The 23,179-nt window shown below is 55.9% G+C and overlaps 1 protein-coding gene and 1 non-coding gene across 7 annotated transcripts in view; both read right to left on the bottom strand.

Annotated features, from left to right (window-relative positions):
• Positions 1-23,179, bottom strand: part of NDRG4 (NDRG family member 4) — a 50,448-nt gene that overhangs the window by 4,360 nt on the left and 22,909 nt on the right. For 2 of the 6 annotated variants that reach the window (XM_023210076.2, XM_023210070.2), the window contains exons 2-14: positions 21,248-21,342; positions 13,829-13,873; positions 4,968-5,073; positions 4,604-4,724; positions 4,457-4,519; positions 4,246-4,306; positions 2,734-2,820; positions 2,593-2,649; positions 2,180-2,283; positions 1,339-1,395; positions 1,204-1,255; positions 191-238; positions 12-47 (exon numbers count right to left, since the gene is read on the bottom strand). In XM_023210076.2, the coding sequence (XP_023065844.1) occupies positions 12-47; positions 191-238; positions 1,204-1,255; positions 1,339-1,395; positions 2,180-2,283; positions 2,593-2,649; positions 2,734-2,820; positions 4,246-4,306; positions 4,457-4,519; positions 4,604-4,724; positions 4,968-5,073; positions 13,829-13,873; positions 21,248-21,319 (909 nt within the window). In that variant the 5' untranslated portion in view covers positions 21,320-21,342. Of the gene's footprint in view, positions 1-11; positions 48-190; positions 239-1,203; positions 1,256-1,338; positions 1,396-2,179; positions 2,284-2,592; positions 2,650-2,733; positions 2,821-4,245; positions 4,307-4,456; positions 4,520-4,603; positions 4,725-4,967; positions 5,074-7,797; positions 7,888-8,607; positions 9,541-13,828; positions 13,874-21,247; positions 21,343-23,179 lie in introns of those variants that run through there. The other 4 variants (XM_023210074.2, XM_023210071.2, XM_023210077.2 and 1 more) reach the window with 3 other exon arrangements.
• On the bottom strand, positions 11,845-11,951 carry LOC111541489. The gene has a single exon (XR_002731266.1). It is a non-coding gene; the product is annotated as a U6 spliceosomal RNA (small nuclear RNA).

The following is a 23,179-nucleotide window of genomic DNA, read 5'->3' as shown; positions in this document are numbered from 1 at the left end:
AAAAGGCTCACCTGTGTGACCTGGGGCAGCCCTCCGGAGTCTGCCATCTGCAAGGGAGAGAGTGGGGTGACTTGAGCAGGGCCCTCACTCCAGGACAAGCTCCCACCTGACTGGGACCCCAGGCAAGCCCCTCCCTGAGGTTGGGCCCATGCTAGGGAAGCTGGCCTAGGGCTGGGGAAGAAAGCCTCACCTTCAGGAAGGTCGTGGTGGTCGGGTCCAGTTTGGAGTTGCACTCCACCTGGGGACAAGGAGCCAGCTTCAGCAACAGCCTCTGCTCCTCCCCACCCCTGTTGCTAAGGCAGGTTTGATGCCCCAAGCTGGGGAGGAGAGGGGGTGCAGGGAGGCAGAGGGAGACCCAGCACCTGTGACAGGCTGCTTCTCCCATGCTTTCTTCTCCCAGGGCTCCCCACGTTCTTGGAGACCCGTTTAGCAGCCCCCCTGAAGGTCCTGGGACTCTTGGAGCCCACTCACAACTGCTAGGAGTGGGAGTCAGGCAAAGGCTGGGCTGCCGTGGTGGGACTGGCCTGGGAAAAAGTCCTGGGGCCCTCAGCAGTGAGGTGAGGGGTGCCGAGGGTCTGAGAGAGACTGGGTAGAGGGGGCTGGCACAGCCCACCACCTCACTCTTCCAGGACCTCCCGGTGGGCATGGGAAAGCCTGGTATTTCCAGGGCGCACGGGGCTGCTCGGGCACTTCTGGACCCTGCAGCTTCCCAGCAGCTCTGTGCTAATGGGGCCTCACAGCCCCAGGCCACCTGCTCCCAGACTTCCAGCACGAGGGGCGACACGTGGCCCCCAAATGTAACAGGTGCAGGTGATGGGGAAAGGGAGACTGTGCCGCTGTATGCATTAATGATTTATAATGACTCAATCACATTTCAGAAAAAAGAGAGACCGTAGGCCCTGGGCCTGAGGTAGGTAGGGACCAAGTTGGGGCTGTGCTGCTGGGGAGGGAAGAGGGGACCTTCTGATGGCCCAGACCTGGCCGCAGCCCTCCCCATTTCCAGGCCTCCCCCGCCAGAAGGATGGGGGCTATGGCAGACGTGAGGCTTGGCAAGACTGTGGGAAAGTGGACGAGAAGCCCACCATCCACTGCCGGCCCTGGAGGCTCCCCTGGGCTGGGTCAAGAATTGCCCCTGCTGGACAGGGGCCATGAGCCCCTCACCCCTACCCCACACCCCCAGTGAGCCCACAGCCCCTCACTCACCACCCCGTCCTCAGCAGGTGCATTATCCCCAACCACCAGCATCACGGGGCAGCTGCAGATACAGAGAAAAAGGGCTGTCTGGCTGGGCCACGGGGGCAAAGGCCGGGGCAGGCCAGAGGGCCAGGAGGCACTCACCGGAGCGTCTTGGCATTGAGCACTGTTCCAGGCCGGTTAATGTCCAGGTCTCTGCGGCTGTGGGGGAGGGGAGGGGCAGAGGTGGGCACCCCAGGACAGGATGAGGGACATCCCAAGCCCAACACTGCCAACTGGTGAAGCAGGGAGGCATGGACCTGCTCTGCATAAATGAACTGGAGGCCCCCTATGCATGGCTTTTTGGACTCCCCAGCACATACCAGGTGGGCTCTCAAATGTTGCTGTCTATCCCCCTCAGAGCCATGGGTACCGCCACCTGTGCTGTGGGAGTTTCTGCTATTGGTCTGTCTCCTGGACCATATGGGATGGCGGGCCCCGGGTCTCTCTATTCTCTGTTGTTTTCCTAGCACCATGCACACAGCAGGTGCTTAGTATTTGTAGAAGAATGAGAAGGAGGGCAGGTGAGTGAGGGGGCCTGGCCACCTCCCTGCAGGGCAGGGCAGCCCCTGAAGGGGGCTCCAAGGAGCAAAGCTTGCAAACCACAGGCTCATCCAACCTCTTCCCCATTTTGCAGACGTCAATATCAAGGCTGGGTTACTGCAGTCAGGGATGTCACCAACACCCCCAACACTCCCACGCAGGGAGCCCCCAGGGGAGGAGGAAAAGTGGGAGAACCCAAGGCCCGGAGTCTGAAGACCTACCTGTTCCCCTCTGCCCCTCACAGGGTGTGACCTTGTGCAGGAAATGACCTCCTCTGAAGCCCAATATCGTGCCCATCTACAAACCAGGGCAAGGGTGTTGCCTGCCTGCCTCCCTCAGGGGGCAGTGTGCAAGGGCCCCACTGGGGTGTGCTGGGTGCCAGGGCTGCTGACCCCACCCGCACCTGTTGTACATGTTCCAGAAGAGCTGCAGGTTGGCCTGGTTCACCACGTTCCCAATCTGCTGCCGGTAGCTCTGCACCAACTCTGTGTTGTTCACTAGCTCCTCCTAGGCCCAGGGGGATGGATGGGGGCGTGCAGAGGAGCAGACAGACAGAGGGACGCAGGCTCAGAGGGGGCCGGCAGATGTCACTGCCAGAGTGGCCCTTGCCCCATTCAGCAGGCAGGGGAGAGGGAGTGTGGGCAAGTAGGAGGTGGGGCCTTGGGAGGGGATGACTGTCTTTCAGATGCCTCAGCATCACGGAGATGCGATCTGGAGTGAGCCAGGTCAGATGCCAAATACACCCGCCTGCCTCCTGCCAAGCCGGGAGGGGCAAATCCCAGAGTGCCCAGATCTGCAGAAGCCCCGCCCCCTTACCTGGCTGAAGAGGTGGGAGAGCACCGTGTCGGGTAAAGTGCTAGTTAGGCCGGAGAGCTGCAGGGAGCAGGGCGCCAGCGTGAGTGCCACCCCTCGCCCCACCCTAGGTACACCCACCCCATCCCTGGTCACCACACGCACCTTGGTGGCAGCCCAGTCTATCCAGCCTTTGCCGTTGGGGTCGATGTTCACCAGCACCAGCCCCTCCACCAGGTCGGGAAAGATGAGCTGCAGTAAGAGGGGAAACAGGGCTGGGTGAGGCCAGGATGGGTGCAGACGGCAGAAATGCTCTGTAAAGTCTTCAGGGTGCCGCGGGTCAGCCGCCCGGCTGCAGCTGGGTCCGTGCATGCACACCCGTGTCCAGATGCCCCTGCCTGTCCTCCTCTCACCCAACCCTTCACAGTTCTTGGATTTATTTAGAATCTCTATCATTGTTTCCACCCCTATACACACACACACACACACACACACACACACACACACGCTCTTTCAACAGAATCAGCTCTTAATATATTTTTGAAGATGGTGCTATTGCAAAATTGAGTATTAAACATCTTAAAATCTTAAGCATGTTGTTTTTTTGCTTTTATAGAAAATGAAGCCCTGGCCAGGCGCCATGGCTCATGCCTGTAATCCCAGCACTTTGGGAGGCGAAGGTGGGCCGATCACCTGAGGTCAGGCATTCGAGACCAACCTGGCCAATCTGGTGAAACCCTGTCTCCACTAAAATACAAAAATTAGCCAGGTGCGGTGGCATGTGCCTGTAGTCCCAGCTCCTCAGGAGGCTGAGGCAGAATTACTTGAACCAGGGAGGTGGAGGCTGCAGTGAGCCAAGATCGTGCCACTGCACTCCAGCCTGGGCAACAGAGCGAGACTCCATTTCAAAAAAAAAGAAAGAAAGAAAATGAAGCCCTCATGATATAAATTAAGAAAAAAAAAATCAATCTTTTCAAAGCCTATTTTGCCTTAGGCATTGCAAAAGAGGTATTTTCTCTTCAACTGTTAGACCATGTTTAAAGAAAAACAGCACAGCCACATCAAGCTTGTCTAGGGTGGCAGGGAATGGCCTCCAGTTAACAAAATGATTAAGTGCTGACATTGCAACTGGAGTTGAAAATTCTTGGTCATTTCTTTTGAAGTAGGAAATGTCTTGGATCCTGAAAAATTAGTTTTTTTTTTTTTTGCTTGTTTTTAGAGATGAAAAGCTTGTGAATTCCTATCCAACAATGATGTTTTTGAAATGTGCCTTCTTTAAACCTCCCAACCACAATAAAATTTTTTGCTGAAAAAAATTATTCATGTTGAAATACCATGGCAATTAGTGAAGGACGATCCTTATTTAGTGGCTAGAGCAGCAGTTAGTTGTATAGTTTGTTGCTACTAGAAATTCTGGCTTTGAATAATAGTTTAAGCAAGTTATAGTTTGTAGTCTCTTGAGAAAACCATATGGAGAAAGGAACCTCTTTTTAAAAAAAGTTAATTTCCCTGGAGGAAAAAAGAAAAAAGAGGTTTTCTACACAAAGAAGAGGTGGGAGGAGGAGAAGCAAGAGCAGAGACAGTTCCTCAAGGCTGAAGGGTTCCCCCGGTCCCCACCACAGGGAGATCCCTGGCTTGCCCGGGTGTTTGGGGTAATGGGGGCATGGGGAGACTCACTGCAAACTTGGCCAGCACATAGGCTCCGGCACCCACTCCGATGCCAATCACGTACTTGAACCTGGTGCAGAACAGGCTGGTCACTCTAGGGCTAGGGGTGCCATTTCCCATACATGTCACCCAGAGCAGGCCCTGCCCATAGCCTGAAGCCCTCAGCTGAAGCCAGGTGGCTCTGCAGTCGGGGTAGGCACCCCTGGGCCCTAGCACTCACCCGAAATGCTGCACCACGCTAGGGAGCATGGCAGCCAGCTGCTCCATGGAGGGGAACTGGTACCTGCAGGCAGAACAGGAGGTCAGGGCCCAGGTGTGGCCTGGGGTGCAGAGCTGGAGACAGGCGGAGGGGGCTCCGGGTACCTACCCCTGTGGAAACTGCGACGCCCCCACCTGTTGTCCAGGGGCATCCACGTGACACACCACAAAGTGCTTGGTGATCTCCTGCATGTCCTCGAAGTTGAAGAAGGTGTTGAAGCATAGTTTGTCTGCAAAGACACACCTCCACTATGGCTGAGCAGAGGGGCCGGGGGAATGGAAGGGAGGCCAGGCCCCCGGAGGGCTCACAAGGCAGAAGTGTCAGCCTCAGGTCCATCGGGGAAATGGAGGCCCAGAGGGCGAAGGCAACAGAGCTAAGTGGGAGTGGGATTGACAGGGCCCTGTGGGGAGCGCGGGGGCCTCACTGCTGATTAGAGGCAGAGGAGGGCTGACTGAGGCTGGGCTGCACTTACGGTTGAGGCCCACATCGTGGTAGGTGAGGATGGCTGGGCGGTTCCCCTTGGGGGAGCCCCGGATCACCACGTGCAGAAGGCCATAGGGCGTCTCGATGTCATGCTCCTGGAGGGGAGAGACCGTGCTGGACACTGTGGGCAGCCCCGCTCCTGGCTCCTCTGGGGAATGAGGTGGTGCAGCCTGGTGCCTGTCAGGCATGTGGTAGAACCCCTGCTTGGGGCATCCTGTTCTCATCACCCCAAGAAGCCCCCAGAGAGGACCGAATGGATGGAACACCCCTTCTTAGGGCTGTTCAGCACAGAAACAACATGAACTGGTCCGCGTGGGGAAGTTCTGGTCCTCTCTGCAGACCAGCCAGCAGTTTGTGCCGCCACTGTCCTGGGCCCTTGAGGGTCCAAGCAGGCCTTTTTTCTCCATCTTGCAGCAGCCCCTCCTGGACAGCTCTGCCTCCCCAGCCCAAGTCCCTCTCACACTCAGAAATCTCAGGCACTTCCTGCTGCTGCAGGGGAACAGCCTCAGTGGTCCTGCCTGGAATCCTCAGTAAACACCCCATGCCAGCCAAGCCTAGCCCCGACCCCCACACTGTCCCTGGCTCCCACTCTAAGGCTCTTGCGCATGCGGTTGCTTCCACCTTGAACGCCCTTCTCTGTGAGCCCAGCATCCCCAAGGGCTCCCTTCAGGCAGGCCTGGGTCACACCCCCATCCCCATCTCCTCTAGAGGCCTTCTGCAGAGCCTGCTCTGGGATCCTCTTTGAGTTCTCACACCTTTGGTTTTGCTGCTCAAGGTCATTACTTCCTCAGGAAGACCTGGCTCTACCCCTTACTTGTGAATCTGAGCATGTCACGTTACTTCTCTGCTGTGCCTCAGCCTCTCCATCCAGAAGCACCTCACAGGGATGTTGCGAGAACCAGACAAGCCAACGTCTGTGGAGCATTTAGCACTTGGAGAAAGCCCTGGAAAGGGGGCTATTATGCTAGGGCATCCCTAGGCCTTGGGGGGATGCCCTCCTCATTGGTCCCTTTGCAAACTGATCATTCTTACACACTTGGATGGGCAAACTTCAAGAGAGGCCGTCTGAGCTGAATAAACAGATCCTCTCTGCATCATCGTGAGCCCTGGGAACCATGTGAGTGGCCCAGTGAGTTGGAGGTAGGGCTGGGGTCAAGGACATGAAAGAAACATCAAGTGACTGAGCACCTACTGTGTGCCAGGCTTCCTGCACGTTACCCAAGAGACAAGAACCCTAGTCCCTGTTTTGCATATGAGGATACTTTGGTTTAGAAAGAACCTGAGTTCCTGCCTCCAAATGGGAAAGGAGATTTAGACAGCAGGAGACAGCTGCTCAGGGGCCGGCATTAGTGGATCTGGTCTCAGAGGACAACTGTCCAGGCCTATGTCTCCAGTATGGAGTGACAAGCTGGCACGAACCTGGTGGCCAAAGGCTCTACCCTGGGGGCCACGTTTTGCCTTGCAGGCCCTGTTTATTTCCCTGTTGTCCTCCAGGAGGGCCCTGGTAATAAGCCTTAGGGTGAGCCATGCAGCTCAGGGGATGAGGAGGCCACACCAGGGCTGAGAGGGGACAGACCACAGAGTCCCTCCCATCCCAGGCCTGTCCTTTCTCGGGGCCCATCAAATCCAGGAACACTTCCCAGTCACTGACCACTGACCCACACTTTTCTCATTTACTTGCCACATAGACCCAAGCCATAGAGGAGGAAATTGAGGCTGGGAAAGAGGAATGACTTGCCCAAGGTCAATCCCAGAGTAGGGAGGGTGGGCCCTGCCAGGTGCCAGTCTCAGGGGCCAGGGCGGTGCACTGAAGGCTGCATGTTCACAGGAGATCAGGTTCCACCCGAGGGAGCTCCTGACCAGGCAGCCCCTTCACGGCAACCTGTGAGTTCTCTCAGCTCTGGAGGGTGGGACTGCAGAACAGCTGCAATGCGCCTCCTGCTGCATAAAGGACAGTTATCCTCCCGGGTTCAGACGTCAAGAGCCCAGGGCGGTGTCTTCCAAACCCAGATCCGCAGCCCGCGGGTCAACGTGAGGGGTGCGAGGGGTGTCTGCCCTCCGCTGCTGAGCAGGTCCCCACTGTCTCCTCCCACCCCTGGTGTGGCCGCCCCTGTCCCCATCCCTCTGAGGTGACGTGATCAGACCCTACTAGGGCTCATCTCCCAGGATGGGAAGGGCTGGGGCTGGGCCTGGGCGTCACCGGGCGGCCTGTCCTACAAAGCCCAGTGACCTTCGCTGAACCCTGCTGCCCACCTCCCTAACGCCTTCTCTGACCCTCTGCGGGGAGCTCAGGACTCAGTTCAGCCCGATCGAAGCCAAGCATCCCTGTACCTTGGAGCACTGCGCAAGGGCAGCACCCCAAGGGCCACAGTGCGGTGCACTCTGAGGCCCCCAACCCTCAGGGCGGAGCACTCCCATTGGCTCTGGGTGACGTCAGAGCCGGCCCCACCTCCAGGTGGGCGCAGGCGGGAAGCACTGCGGCAGCAGGGAAGGGGGCTGTGGCGGCTCCTCTCGGCCTGTTCGTCTCCCCTCGCCTGTGACCTTGAGCACTGCAGGGGAGGGGGGTGCTTTTGAGCCGGGCTTTGCGCCGGTGTGGGAGTTGGTGGTGGTGGTGGTGCTGTGGTTCGGCCTGTCAGCCGCATCAATAATTCAGGGGACAGGGTCTGCATGGGAGGGCAGGTGCTGACGTCGTTGCCTCGGGGCGTGCAGGGTGACCTATGGTCTGCCATTCGAATCGGCAGGGCAGGCGTGTGGGGCCCGGGGGTGGGGGTGAGTCTGCCCCTGCCTCTCCCTCCTGAGGAAGAAAGGAGCCGGGGTACCTGATGCCCCGGCGAGAGGAGGTGCCCTGGGTTCCACCTGGGGTCCCCTAGCCCTGCCAGCTTCACGGCTCCAGCGTTGCCTTCCCCCACCTACAAAATAAGGCACGCAGGCAACCCCTCCTCGTTCCTCCCCAGCAGGGACCCCTGCCTGAGGCTACCATTCCTGTGTGGCCCAGACCTCCTTGCCTCTGCCCGCCTGGCGCAGCTGAGCCCTGGGAACTGTGAGGCAACTCCTAAGGAAAAGGCTGCCTGTCCTTCCCATCACACCGGCACAGCCGTCCAAACAAGCTAGACGGCCGCCCACTCGGACGGCAGCCTCTGCACGCACAGACCCCGCACGCACGCACGCACACTGGGTACACAGCCTCGGGGGCTGACCAAGGACCCCCCGCCCCCTGGCCTGATGGCCCCAGGCACCACCAAGGCAGACATCATCCAAGCGCACACCAGAGGGCACACGGTCAGTGGGACGTGCAGGCACTGGCGCCCAGGTCCACACGGCAATGCAACCAAGTCAGACTGTGCCTTCCACGTTCCATTTCCTGCAGATACGTCACCCACCCCCCACCCACACGCTCCCCCTAGCCCCTGCTATGGGCTCTGACTAGCAGCTGCTCCCAGCCACTCCTGCAAACAGGATCACCAGGGAGCCTGGAGCCCTCTGGCCGTGTCTCAGTGACCCCAGGGTGAGGCTATTGAAGGCAGGGCTGCCACCAGATATGGGCTGAGGGGGCACTTCCTCCCTGCAGTGGGTCATAAGGATGCACCATCCTCCCGGCCCACCTCGCTGCCCGTAGCGCTCTCACTCACCCCATCCCAGCACTCCGGCATCTTGCCGAGGGAGGGAACCCGCCTCTACCAGGAAGGACAAACAAAGGCCTGAGTCACTCGGGTCCAGAGGGCGGGGACAGCTTGAGTGGGAGATGGTCGGCTCTGTGATGGGGCACAGCTCCTGGGCCATTTATACAGAGATCCTGGCCCAGCCTAGCTGGCCCCTCCTCCCTGCAGGGTTTCTGAGCAGCCACTCGCTTGCCCGGAGCCCCGGCTCCCAGATTGGCTGCTGGGAGTCAAGCCTGGCTCCAATTGGCTTCTGAAGTCCTCCTTGCCCCAGCCCTGTCACTGCTCCTCCCACCCCAGCCACATATCATCCTTGATGGTCCCCAGCCCCTGCATCCGCCCCCAGCACACAGGCACATGCTAACAGCTGTCGCTCATATAGGATCCTCCAAATACAGGAGCCGAGGTCACAGGTACAAACTCACCCATGTCAGGTACACACAGGGTCCTCACGGACATGCACAGCTCACCAATGCGGGGCAGGGCAGCGTGCATGGGCACTGCCCAGACAGCTACAGCCCTTGACCCACACCTTGGGGAGTATGGAGGGCCCGAGAGGGCCCCAAGCCCAGGATCTTGGGGATCAGACCCCCAGGCCCAGCCTCCCCATCAGGAAGGTTCCATCGCTTAACCTTGAGGAGGCCTGGGAAGCTGCTGCTTTCTGGGGCAACTTGGGTTATCACCCTGCTTCAAAGAGCTGCTCCTCCACCCACCAGGGGTTTTCTCCCACCTTGCCCACGCAGATGCAGGGGGCTTCCCCACACACTGAAAGTGGAGTTTGGGGGCCAGGGGCCCTGGGCAGATAGCAGGGCCAAGGGTATGGTCAGGCACACACCAGCTCTGTCCTCCCCACCCTCACCCTGCTGACAGGGGCTCCAGGCCACCAGGGAGACGAAGCGGGGCTAGGAGCCAGCTTCTTGACATTGACATGCCCACCTCTTGTAGACCCACTAGGCCCTCGTTCCCAGAGGCAACCAGTTTGGGGCTTGGCTCTTGGATCTCTGGGGAGCAGAACACTAGGGCTATCTCGGGCTCCGTGCCCTATCCTCCTGGGAAGCAAGGATCTGGGTGGGGAGCTCAACCGAGGTCTGCAGGTGGAGTGAGCAGAGGAGAATAAAGGCCAAGAAGTGCACGGGAGGAGAGGAAATAGGCCAGGGAGAGGAGCAGAGGAGGGGGCCCAAGGCTGGGAGAGCAGGAGCCACAGAGAGAAGGGGGATGCTGCGTGCCTGTGCTCCCAAATATAATCCATGAGGATTATATGTATTATCCTTGCAACTGCCTGTGCAGTAGGCACTGCTGTTTCTTCCATTTACATATGGAGGTTCAGAGAGGTTGACTGACTTGCCCAAGGTCACACAGCAAAGAAGCGGCAGACCTATGAGTGGCACCAGGGTTTGGCTGGCAAGACCTGAGCCTAACTTGTCTGGCCACTATAACTGCACAACCGCCAGAAAAGAGGCCAACAGTTTGGAGAGGCACACAGACTGCCCCATTTCTCTCCTGCCAGGGCCTGGACAGGGGTGGGATCAGGGCACAGAGCCTAAGATAGCCCTAGTGTCCTACTCCGCAGAGACCCGAGAGTCAAGCCCCAAACTGGCTGCCTCCAGGAACGAGGGCCGGGTGGGTCTACAGGAGGTGGGCATATCAACGTCAGTAGCTGCCTCCTATCTGGCTTCCTCTCCCTGTCTTGCTGAAGAAGGAACACACCACTGATCGCAGCCCATGCTGACAGCCCTGATGCTGGCTGACTGCCCTTAGAGAAAGTGGTCATCTCCTCATCTCTGGGTACCTGGTGACCTGGTGGACACCTGTTATGTACACTATTGCTGGCCATGTCCTCTGCCTGGGGGCACCTACTCCATCTCTCACCTCTCACTCTGGAGACCCAGGGCACACTGATGCCCTGTGCTCCCCGGGGCAGCAGGGAAGTACAATGGGGAGTCCCCCTGGCCCATCACCTCCTGGCTATGCTCCCCGTTCCTGCAGCCACTGTGGCACAGGAAGATGCTTGGAAAACAGGCACAGCCCTGCCCTCTGCTCTGCCTACAAAGCCCTCCCATGTCCCCCAAAGCCCCACCCAATCCTATGCCCACTCCAACCTCTGACCCCTGAGTGGCCTCTCCCCACCTTTGGACCCAGGTGACAAGCTGAACTGCGACACTGCCCACTCCAAGCCACAGCCTCCATGACTGCTCAGCTCACTGCCTGCAAACCCACTGACCTGAGTTTAAGTCCCTCCTCGCCCCCTATTAGCTGGGTGACCTTGGGCAAGACTTTTTTTTTAACCTCTCTGTGCCTCAGGCTTCTAACTGTAAAGCAGGGACTGTGTGCCTTTCTCACCAGCCTGCTGTGAGAATCAGAAAAAACTGCACAAATCACTCCAGATCTGACCCCACCCCTGCCCAGACCCTGGTAAGGGAGAAATGGGGCGGTCTGTGTGCCTCTCCAAATTGTTGGCCCTTTTTTCTGGCGGTTGTGCAGTTATAGTGGCCAGACAAGGTAGGCTCAGGTCTTGCCAGACAAACCCTGGTGCCACTCATAGCTCTGTCACTTTTTTGCTGTGTGACCTTGGGGAAGTCAGTCAACCTCTCTGAGCCTCCATATGTAAACGGGAGAAACAGCAATGCCTACTGCACAGGCAGTTGCAAGGATAATACATATAATCCTTATGGACCTAGAGAAGGGATGAGGAAACTGAGAGATGGAGACATTAGGTAATTTTGTCACTTGGCTAGTAAGCAGCAGCAGCTACTAGTACCTCAGCACTCTGGGTGGGCCTGAGGTCTCAGAATCAAGAGTGGTGAACACTATGTTCAAATGTCCTGTAGGTGACAGGCTTTCTTTGAGCACTTTACCCATTATCTCTCTTTATCCCTCTTTTTTCTTTTCTTTTTTTGAGACATGGTCTTGCTCTGTTGCTCAGGCTGGAGTGCAATGGTGCAATCCCTGCTCACTGCAACCTCCGCCTCCCGGGTTCAAACCATTCTCCTGCTTCAGCCTCCCAAGTAGCTGGGACTACCAGCGCCTGCCACCACACCTGGCTAATTATTGTATTTTTAGTAGAGACGGGGTTTTATCATATTGGCCAGGCTGGCCTCAAACTCCTGACCTCAAGTGATCCACCTGCCTCTCAGCTCCCAAAGTGCTGAGATTACAGGTATGAGTCACCGCGCCCAGCCTTTATCCTCTTTTTGGAAAATATTTTTTATTTTAAGTATGGAAGGCTTCACGAATATGTGGGTCATTCTTGTACAGGGGTCATGCCCATCTTCTCTGTATCACTCCAATTTTGGTATATGTGCTGCTGGGGCAAGCACTCATTTTGTCTCTTAATACCCTCTTTACAAATGAGGCAAATAAGGACAGAGAGGTTTGGTAATCTGCCTAACGTCACACAGCTAGTGGGCACAGAGCTAGGAACCACACCCAGGCAGTTTGGTGCTAACTCCACACTCTAGTGGTCATTCGTCACGGTCAGCTGAGTGTCCATATGAGGGGCCCGTGGACACCATCACCTTAGAAACACTCGGGAGGTCCGTGCTGCCTGTCTCCGTGAAAATGCGGTGGATGAGTGGAGTGACTTGGGCTGGAGGTCACATGCTTGGAAGTGGCGGGGCCAGAACCTAGGTCTGTCTGGCTCATGTTAGTCCCTCTGCTACACGACCTCCCCCACTGGCTGCCCCCACAGAGGCAGGGGACAGTGACAACGCCTGCCATGGTGAGCGGGAGATAAAATCCCTGCCAGGCCTTGGCCCAGATAACAACCATCCATTCTTGTGGCTGCTTTCTAAAACAAAAAACGAAAAAAATGCCGCCTCCATGTCGTGTGATAGGAGTGGACAGGAAGGTGCCTTTTAACGCAACCTGCCTTTTACCAAGGAAAGATCCTGAGAACCGGGGTCCCACATACCCCGGGCCCTGCAACTCCAGGGCTGCAGCTCAGAGGGCTCAGTGGGCAGAGTCAGCTTCACAGCAGCAGTTGGGCACCCAGAGGTGTGGTGGGGTCACCTCCACAACTCCAGGAATGCCCTCTGCCTGTCCCCCACACCGTAGGCCTGTGTGCTGGGGCTGGCATCAGCACTGTTGGTGTCAGCCTCCCACGCTGTGGGATCGGTGTGTTGAGGCACTGGCTGGGTGCTCTAGGATTTTACTTGGCCAACCCCTTCCTCCAGGGCCCATTTGCCTGCATGGCCCATCCTCATTTGCAGCATGGAGGACAAAGAAAAATCCCCTGGTGAGCCTGCCCTGATCTCCAGTTGTCCCTTTCCACCAGCCTGGGCCGGCTCCTGACCACTTCCCTCCCATCCCTCCTCCTGGGCTCCCGTTCACTCCCCACTGCCGGAACTCCAGCCTCTCCTTCCAGCTCCAGAGCCCTTTGTGCTTGGAGATGGCATTCCCAGGGGATCTGAGCACATGTACACTGGCTGCCCTAAAGTCTCCCCTCTCGTCCTTGAAGTAGCACGTGACCGAGGGACCAGCACACAGGCCCAGATTCTCACACTGATCCTCACGTTGCTCCCAGTGGGGGAGGAGCCAACAGGCAGCCCCGCCTCCGTGTCACCCCTGCGTCCAGACCATGTGGCTGGTGCTGTCACGGGGCTTGCAGGCTGACCCAAACCAGGTCAGGCCCAGGCAAGGACAGTGACCCGGGCGCTGGTTCCACCTTGTGTCTGCTGTCAGGCATTTTCCCAAACTCAGAAATCAGTGGTCACTGTGGGACTCAGAGGAGAGAAATAACTGGCCGAGTGAGCGACATCGTCACCCGGAGGAATAAAAACAAAGGGCGTTTTCAGCTTTCACAGAGAACCTGGCATCAACTAAAGAGGACAGGGTTGTCCTGGCAACAGCTGTCATGGCAACAGGAGCTATTTTAGAGTCAACCTGCCTTTCACTGGAAGAAAACGCTGATTCAGATGACAACATCCCTCACTCTCTTTTCCATCCTCACTCCCCCTAGAGGCCCCGTCTCTTCCCTGCTATTCAAGAAGCAGGGCCAGTTCATCTCCCACCCCAGCATCTCTCTGATAGGCAGGGGGCAGGCAGGGCCGCTATGAGCTCTGGGGGTGGTCCTGGCAACTGCTACAGGCTGGGGGCACACAGAAGGGCTGTGACCCTCCTCTGGGACCTGGCCAGGTGGGGTGAGGGGCTGGCCAGCTGTCAGTCCCACATCTCGGGGGTCTGAGCCTTGACCTACCTTCCAGTCTGTGTCTGCAGCCAAGAGGAAGGCATCAGAGGTCTCCTAGGGGAAGCCAAACAGAGCGGGTGGCAAGTTAGGCCCTAGCTGGTCTGGGGAGCCCATGGGGCCTTAGCAGACTCAATTTCTGTCCCAGTCTGTATTTTCTTTTCTTTCTTTCCTTTTTTTTTCTTTTTTTTTTTTTTTAGAGACAGGGTCTCACTCTATCACCCAGGCTGGAGTGCAGCGGCACAATCACAGCTCACTGCATCCTCAAACTCCTGGGTTCAAATGATCCTCCTGCCTTGGCCTCCTAAAGCGCTGGGATTACAGACATGAAACATCGTGCCCAGCCCACCAGTCTGTCTCAATGTTAACAAAACTGACCAAGGGCTCACCAAGGTGCCAGGTACTGGCCACCAAGTACTTGGTGGAGGAGCCTGTGAGCGTCCTCATTAAGAATGTGAGGATTCCATCTTACAGGCCACAAGGGTGAGGCTCAGAGAGGCTGAGTCACAGGCTAGAAAGTGCTGAAATCTCCCACTGCAAATCCTGGCTGTTGGTCACTCTGCCCTCCCGCTACCGTAGACGTTTTTCTGACCATCAGGGCACAAGGGTGGAAGAAAGGGAGGGAAGGGGAGAGGTGGGCGTGACTAACATGCCCACGTGTAGGGATGGGGAAGCTGAGGCCCACACAGCGAGGGGACTTTTCCATCCACACAAAGGTACAGTGGCAGCTGCTCCCACCTCTCCAGACCTGGTCGCTTTGCGCCTCAGATCACTGGAGCTTACTTCACAGTGAACCGTTTGAGTCTGGCTAGTGCCTGCTCTGCCCACTGGACCGCGGGCGTCACGAGGGCGGGACCGCGTCTGGCTGTGTTCTCAGTATGAAGCTGGCGTGGAAGGGGCCCTCCAGACACAAACAGATCTGGATGAACAATCAGGCTTCACCAATGAGGGGAGAGAGGCTCAAAATGCGCCCACAGGTTACGAGGCTGCACAGATGGCCAGGGGAGGAGCGGGGGCTGGAACCCCACGTCTGAGTTGCCAGGCTCTCCCTGAAGCCAAGGGGAGGGTGGCTGTGCGACTCACCCGCTCTGGGTCCCTGTCTCCCCATCTGTATGACAAGGCAGCTGGCCAGCTCAAACTTGGGCCACTTTCGGGCCTGGGGAGGGAAACTAATCAGGGACCGGCACTCATCCAGGTAAAGGAAAACTCACAGGTCCTGCCTTGCCTTCCCCTGCGTCTGCTTAGAAACCTCTGTGCCCTGCTCTGCGAGGCTGTGAACTCACAGGCAGGTCACTCAGCCTCCAAGCCCATCATTCTGCCCTTTGTATACCAGCGCTGGACTGTGCCTGCTACAGATTCTTTTAAGGAATAAATACATGGATTGGCCAGGCATGGTGGCTCATGCCTATAATCCCAGCACTTTAGGAAGCTGAGGCAGGCAGATCACCTGAGGTCAGGAGTTCGAGATCAGCCTGGCCAACGTGTCAAAACCCTGTCTCTACTAAAAATACAAAAATTAGCCGGGTGTGGTGGTACGTGCCTGTAATCCCAGCTGCTAGGGAGGCTGAGGCAGGAGAATCACTTGAACCTGGGAGGCGGAGGTTGCAGTGAACCGAGACTGTGCCACGGCACTCCAGCCTGGGTGACAGAGTGAGACTCCGAATCAAAAGCAAACAAACGAAAAAACAAACCATGGATGACTGAGACAGTCACATGAGAAATACGGTGCCACAGGAGGAAGAGGGAAGCAGTCAGCTAGGAAAGTACAAGGAGGAAAATGACCCCAAATCACAGGAGTAGGAGGGAGAAGAATGAAACCAGTATTTCTGCCATTTTTCCCAAAACAAGGAAGAGTTCAGCCACCTGCTTTCCAGGAGGCCAGGTGGTGGAGAAAATCAGAAGGAACTGGGGGTTCCCATGCCCAAAGAGGAAAGGCAGGCTTTGGGCTGCCTGCGACTGTCACATAGAGAATGGCCGCACCCACTCGGGCTTCTGCAGATTCGTTCCAGGCCTGTGGGGGCTCTGCAGGGAGGAGGGGAGGAGAGGAGGGAAAGGATGGGGCTGGAGGGGGAGGACAAGGGCCTGGGGCTCATGATGAATGGATCCTCTCACCTTGCACAAGGGGGCTGAGAAGACAGGGGAGATGTCTGTACTCGAGACCTTAAGAGGGCCATTATCTCAGAGGACAGAGGAGGCAGTTTTGTTACAAGCAAAAGCTAACAAAAAAGAAGGCCGGGTGTGGTCACTCACATCTGTAATCCCAGCACTCTGGGAGGCCTAGGCAGGAGGATCACGTGAGCCCAGGAGGTCCAGGCTGCAGTGAGCTAGGACTACACTACAGACTGGGTGACAGGGTGAGACCCTGACTGTCTGTATCTCTCTCTCTCTCATTCTCTCTCTCTCTCACACACACACACACACACACACACACACACACAGTGGAGCAGATAATGGCAGGGTGTGCTGTATGCTCTGTGGGTCTGGGGGCCTCAGGAGATGAAGGGTGTGGGAGGGGAAGGACTCAAAGGCCAAGAAAGTGCAGGGTGTTCTGAGGGAGGCGGAGGAGTGGTGTGTGGGAGGCGGGATGGGGACACAGGCGCAGACGGATCCACAGACAGGCCAGGCACTGGAGTCTCTAAAGGCAAAAGCCAGGCTCCAGCGGCGGGCAGGCAGGCTGTGAGTAAATGCGTGGGAATCCTCACTTCCCACTGGACTGAAAGAATTTGCACCTGGCAAACGGCAGAACATTTAAAAAGTGAACAGGGTGCCAGGTGAAGTGGCTCATGATTGTAATCCCAGCTGCTTGGGAGACTGAGGTGGGCCAGGAGTTCGAGACCAGCCTGGGCAACATAGCAAGATCACCTGTCTCTACAAAATAGAAAAATGAGCCAGGCATGGTGGTGCATGCCTGTAGTTCCAGCTACTCAGGAGGCTGAAGTAGGAGGATCGCTTGAGCCCTCTCTAGCCTCCTTGAAGAAGGAGGAGGCTGTTCTGGTCACACCATTGCACTCTAGCCTGGGTGCCAGAGCCACACTTCTCTCTAAACAGAAATAAAAAATAAATAGAAAGTGAAAAGGATGGGGCTGGGCACAGTGGCTCACGCCTGTAATCCCAGCACTTTGGGAGGCCGAGGTGAGTGAATCACCTGAGGTTGGGAGTTTGAGGCCAGCCTGACCAACATGGAGAAACTCCATCTCTACTAAAACTACAAAATTAGCCGGGTGTGGTGGCACATTCCTGTAATCCCAGCTACTCAGGAGGCTGAGGCAGGAGAATCGCTTGAATCTGGGAGGTGGAGGTTGCAGTGAGCCAAGATCACGCCACTGCACTCCAGCCTGGAAAACAAAAAAAACAAAATTCATTCTCAAGAAAAAAAAAAAAAAAAAAAGCGAAAAGGATGGATGCTTTCAGCACTGCAGCTGAAAAAGGGGAATCTGTCTGTGAGAGCCACAGCCTGAGAGAGCCAGACTAGCTCTTGGAGACAGAGAGAGGGGGTAGGACTGCATGGCGTGCCATGCTGCAGCATCCAGGAGGCTGTGTCGGGTGTGGGGTGGGGCTTTGTTTTAGACAGAGTCTTACTCTGTCACCCAGACTGAAGTGCAGTGGCGATATCTGGGCTCACTGCAACCTCCGCCTCCCGAGTTCAAGTGATTGTCCTGCCTCAGCCTCCTGAGTAGCTGGGATTATAGGAGCTCATCACCACATCTGGCTAATTTTGTATTTTTAGTAGAGACAAGGTTTCACCATGTTGGTCAGGCTGATCTCGAACTCCTGGCCTCAAGTGATCCACCCACCTCAGCCTCCCAGTGCTGGGATTATAGGTATGAGCCACCATGCCTGGTCGGCTTTTGTTTTGTTTTGTTTTTGAGACACAGTCTCGCTCTGTCGCCCAGGCTAGGGTGTAGTGGTGCAATCTCGGCCCATTGCAACCTCCACCTCCCAGGGTCAAGCGATTCTCCTGCCTCAGCCTCCTGAATAGCAGAGATTACAGCACCATGCCCAACTAATTTTTGTAATTTTAGTAGAGATGGGGTTTCACCATGTTGGCCAGGCTGGTCTTGAACTCAGGATCTCAGGTGACCTGCCCACCTTGGGCTCCCAAAGTGCTGGGATTACAGGTGTGAGCCAACATGTCTGGCAGGAATGGAGCTTTTAAGGTGCCTTTGGGAAAAGCAGATGTGCCCAGGCCCACAGCTTGGGGCCTGTGCTGACTCGTGAAGGAGGGAAGAAGCGTCCACAGGATCGTGGACTCGTGAAGGAGGGAAGAAGCGTCCACAGGAAACGGAGACCCTCATGCAGGGGTGAGGATGTCATGGTGGCGGACTCTGGTCCTGGTGATGGGTGGATACAGAGACACTAGCTGGCGCCACTGCATGAACAGGCAGGAGTATGCCTACTGAGTCAGGGAGGGAGGGGCGGCGAGGGCTGGGCCAGAATAAGGCAGAGGAGGGTGCCCAGCGGAGGTGGGCAGTGGAAGAGACAGGCATGGAAGTTATCAGGCCAAGATGCCCTCAGCTCTCCCCATTGTGCTAGGGGGCCCTGCTGGGCCACAGAGGCACACCCCATACCAGCAGGCAGCACCTCCATGCGGCTGTCCCGCAACCTGCACACTTCAGCACTTGTGATGGGATGCAGGGGTCCCCGAGGGCCCCTCACAGGAGAACTCTGCTTTCATGCCTCAAAAGACAGGCTGGTAGGCAGGCACAGAGGCTCAGGCCTGTCATCCCAGCACTTAGGAAGGCTGAGGTGGGAGGATCACTTGCACCCAGAAGTTCAAGACCAGTCTGGGCAACAGAGCAAGACTCATCTCTACAAAATGGAAAAATTAGCCAGGTGTGGGGACACGTGCCTATGATCCTGGCTACTCGGGAGGCTGAGGCAGGAGGATCACTTGAGCCCAGGAAGCTGAGGCTGCAGTGGGCTATGATGGCACTACTACACGCCAGCCTGGGTGACAGAGTGAGACCCTGTTTCAGAAGAAAAAAAAAAAAAAAAGAAAAGAAAGAAAGGAGGAAAAGCAAAGTCAGAAAGAAAGACACAGGCAGGAGTGGGGAAGAGGGACCTTTTAGAAAGTTCTGAGAAACTTCTTCCTTCTGAGCTGTATCACCCTCTGTGGCTTCCACCCAGCCCATGTTTTTACTGAGAACCCACTATGTGCTGTGTGGGGCACTGGGGAGACCTAGGGGTGCAAAACAGAATAGATCTCTGTCCTGGGAACCTGTGGGGTGGGGCACACACAAACCAGGCTAAGTGACACGGCTAGGGCCAGAGCATGTTGGGGTTTCAATATTAGACCCAGGGGTTAGAGAGGGACTCTCTGAGGAGGGAGCATTTGAACAGAGGCCTGAATAAAACAAGGAGTGGAGCCAGCCCTGTACATTTCTGGGCTAGTGTATCCCAGGCAGATATACTAGGAATGTGATGGGCACGTTCAAGGAGGCTAGAGAGAAGTAAGCTGGGGACAGGCTTGGGAGACAGGCTGGGGAGCTGGTGCAGATTGCATCCTGGGTTCCATCTCTGACTGAGATGGCTTGTTAAGCAGAGAAGGGACACGGCTTATTTTTTATTTATTTATGTTTTGAGACGGAGTCTTACTCTGTTGCCCAGGCTGGAGTGCAGCAGTGCAGTCTTGGGGTTGAACCTCCCGGGTTCAAGTGATTCTGCCTCCTGAGTAGCTGGGATTACAGGTGTCCACCACCACGCCCGGCTAATTTTTGTATTTTTAGTCGAGACAGGGTTTCACCATGTTGGCCAGGCTGGTCTTGAACTCCTGACCTCATGTGATCTGCCCACCTTGGCCTCCCAAAGTGCTGGGATTATAAGTGTGAGCCACCATGCCCAGCTCATGGCTTATTTTTAAAGGGTACAGAGCAAAGGCAGAGGCAAAAAGACTAGCAAGGAGGATCCTGCAAGCATCCTGGGGCAACAGCTGATGGAGGCTTAGACCAGGGAGCAAGTAAACTTAGTGGCACATATACACCATGGAATACTATGCAGCCATAAAAAAGGACGAGTTTGCATCCTTTGTAGGGACATGGATGCAGCTGGAAACCATCATTCTTAGCAAACTATCACAAGAACAGAAAACCAAATACCGCATGTTCTCACTCATAGGTGGGAACTGAACAATGAGATCACTTGGACTCGGGAAGGAGAACGTCACACACCGGGGCCTATCATGGGGAGGGGGGAGGGGGGAGGGGGAGGGATTGCATTGGGAGTTATACCTGATATAAATGACAAATTGATGGGTGCTGACGAGTTGATGGGTGCAGCACACCAACATGGCACAAGTATACATATGTAACAAACCTGCACGTTATGCACATGTACCCTAGAACTTAAAGTATAATTTAAAAAAAAAAAAGAATAAAGGACTTGAAAAATGTGCAGTCACCACCCAACCAGGGCAGCTTATCTGCGGCTGCTCTCGGATAAGCCACATCTTATCAGTTAACTCAAGGTTCTGTCTGTAAGATAACACTGTACTCTTCTTGGGGGCAGGACTGCCACCTCATGTGGTTGGATCCCTGGATCCCTGGCTGTCTGCACAGTTCCAATCCTGGCTGTCCAGTAGCTCCTGGGCTCCTCTCCTTGTGATGGAAGGCTGGGGAGGTAGGGCAGGGCAGAGGACAGCACCCTGCAGATTTGAGGGGCTGGGCTCCTGGCCTCCCCATCTGTAAAAGGAGGGGGTCCAGGCAGCATAACTTGCAGGGACCCCAGCCCTGATGCCTCAGAATCCAACAAGCAGGGAACCCACACTTTTTGCAAAGTGGTTTGTGTCACAGTCACCAGTATGATGGCACTGGGAGGGAGGGAAAGGGAAGGTGGATAGGGTGTTGTCACAACAAAAAAGGGTGGCATGCAAGTCACTCTGGCCTCTAACGCCTTGTCCCATGACGGAGAGGTCTTTGGGACAAAATCATCACCTGTGATGCCTCTGTCCCACTGCCCTGGGTGGCACTGTTGGTTAGACCTGCCCAGGTGCCACAGAGGCTTGGGAGGCTGATAAGGAAAAGAGCGCACAGACGGGGGAGCACCGTGCCCTGCTGGAGCCAGCACTGCCCGGTAGTTACCTCTTGGGGCTCCTGGGCTGTCCACCAACAGGGGTTGATACGGCCTCATTCCCCCACTAGCTGTGTGACCTTGGCCAACTGGGTTCACCTCTCTGTGCATCAGTCTTCTTGCCATTAAAGCGGGAATAACTCTCCTGTAGCACCTTTAGCCTCAAAGACGGCTGAAGCCACCTTGAGGGTGGCTGGGTCAGGGTGGCACTCAGGCCTCCCGGAACTCCCCGCCGAGGCAGGGACAGGGCTTCTTGGGGTGGCCGGCCCTGGGGAGGGTCAGCTGCAGGGAAGGCGCGCGGTCTCCCTCTTGGCCACGAGGTGGCGCGCTCGGCCCTAAGACCTCAAAGGCGCGACTCCAACTCACCAGCTCGGTGGCGTCCTGGCCCCGGAGCAGCGGCTTCTCCTCAGGGAATCGCAGCTCCTGCAGCCCGGCCATGGTCACGTCGTGGAGCAGGAGGCCTAGGGAAGGAGGGCAGGGTTGAGGCCTGCTGCGGCGGGGACGCCCGGGCGGAGAACGACAGCGCAAGCCAGGGCTGGGGCAGGAGAGCGGGGACCAGACGCACTGTCCCCCTGGCCCCCAAGCGCAGCCCACCCAGACACACAGGGCCCCCAGGCCTCCGTCTGCAAGCCCGGCCTGTCTGGCTTGGGGGATACCATTATAGTATTTGTTTTCTCGTTTTTTTTTTTTTTTTTGAGACGGAGTCTTGCTCTGTCACCGAAGCTGGAGTGCAGTGGCGCAATCTCGGCTCACTGCAACCTTCGCCTCCTGGGTTCAAGTGATTCTCCCACCTCAGCTTCCCAAGTAGCTGAGAGTACGGGTGTACACCACCACCTTGCTAACTTTTGTGTTTTTAGTAGAGACGGGGTTTCACCATGTTGGTCAGCCTGGTCTCGAACTCCTGACCTCAAGTGATCCACCCACCTCAGTCTCCCAAAGTGTTAAGATTTCAGGTGTGAGATACTACGCCCAGCCTATTATTTGCTCTTAAAAATTAAAACATGTTTCCAAATAAAAGAGAAAAGCAACGTCATGATTCCTAAAACAATTACAAGCAAAATTCTGCCTTTATTGAGAAGCAGAAGGGCACGGTGCAGGGAGGCCAAACACAGGGTCAGACGCAGACAGAGTCCCCTGCCGAGGGCCTCTGGTGTCTGAAGGGGACAGTGGGGCTCTGGAGGATAGAGAGACTGGAGAGGAGCAGAGCTGAGAGCTCCCCGGAGGGCTCCCAAGATGAGCCTGTGTGAAGATGGGCCAGGGAGGGGTGGGAGTAGAGGCTCTGGTGGTGTCACAGGTTGAGTGATGTTGAAAGCGGGGGTGCAGGTCTCAATTCAGGCCACCAGCAGGGAGGGGGTGATACACAGGGGCTGCTCAGCTGCCAGAGGGTGGGTCTGGGAAATCCCAGGGGTTTCTGAACCTCAGAAGAATGGGTCATACATGCAGGCGTGTGTGTGTGTGCAGCAGCTAGTGGTAGGGGAAGGAAGACAGAGGGTCCCAGGAACCCACAATTCCTCTAGGAACGGCACCGTCATCCCTCAATTTCAGGATGGCAGAGGTCAGAATGCACCAAGAGAAAAACTAGCCAAGAACATGATCTAGAAATTCCTAAAAGAATTAAAAATGGCCAGTACCTACATGGAAAAATATTCAAGCTCACTAGAAGTCAAAGAAATTTAAATTAAGATACTTTTTTTTTTTTTTTTTTTGGCCAGGCACCGTGGTTCATGCCTATAATCCCAGCATTTTGGGAGGCTGATGCTGGAGAAGCACTTGAGCCCCGAGGTTCAGGACCAACCTGGACAACATAGCAAGACCCCATCTCTAGGAAAAAAATAAAGTAGCTGGGTGTGGTGGTGAGAGCCTATAGTCCCAGCTACTCAGGAGGCTGAGGTGGGAGGATCACTTGAGACCAGGAGTTCAAGGTTACAGGGAGCTATGATTGCACCACTCCACTCCAGCCTGAGTGACAGAGCAAGACCCTGTCTCAAATGAATGAATGAATGGATAGCTCTTTCTTTTTTTGCCAATGGCATTGGCAAAGTTTACACGGCTAGCAAAGGTGTACTGAAACAGGCACTTCTTATATGGCTTGTAAGTATATAAATGGACATATCTTTCTGAAGGGCAGTTTTGCAAATGAATTAAAATCATTTAAAAGGTTCATACTCTCAGACTCAGCAATCCTCTCCCCTGGAGAAATCGCCTAAAGAAACCAGAGATGGCAACAAATAATTTATCTATAAGAATTCTCAGCACAGTGCCATTTACAATAGAGAAAAAAATTGAAAAAAAAAAAGT

The sequence above is a fragment of the Piliocolobus tephrosceles genome, chromosome 17 (genome assembly GCF_002776525.5).
Source record: "Piliocolobus tephrosceles isolate RC106 chromosome 17, ASM277652v3, whole genome shotgun sequence".
NCBI lineage: Eukaryota > Metazoa > Chordata > Mammalia > Primates > Cercopithecidae > Piliocolobus > Piliocolobus tephrosceles.
This window is presented reverse-complemented; position numbering and strand designations above follow the sequence as displayed.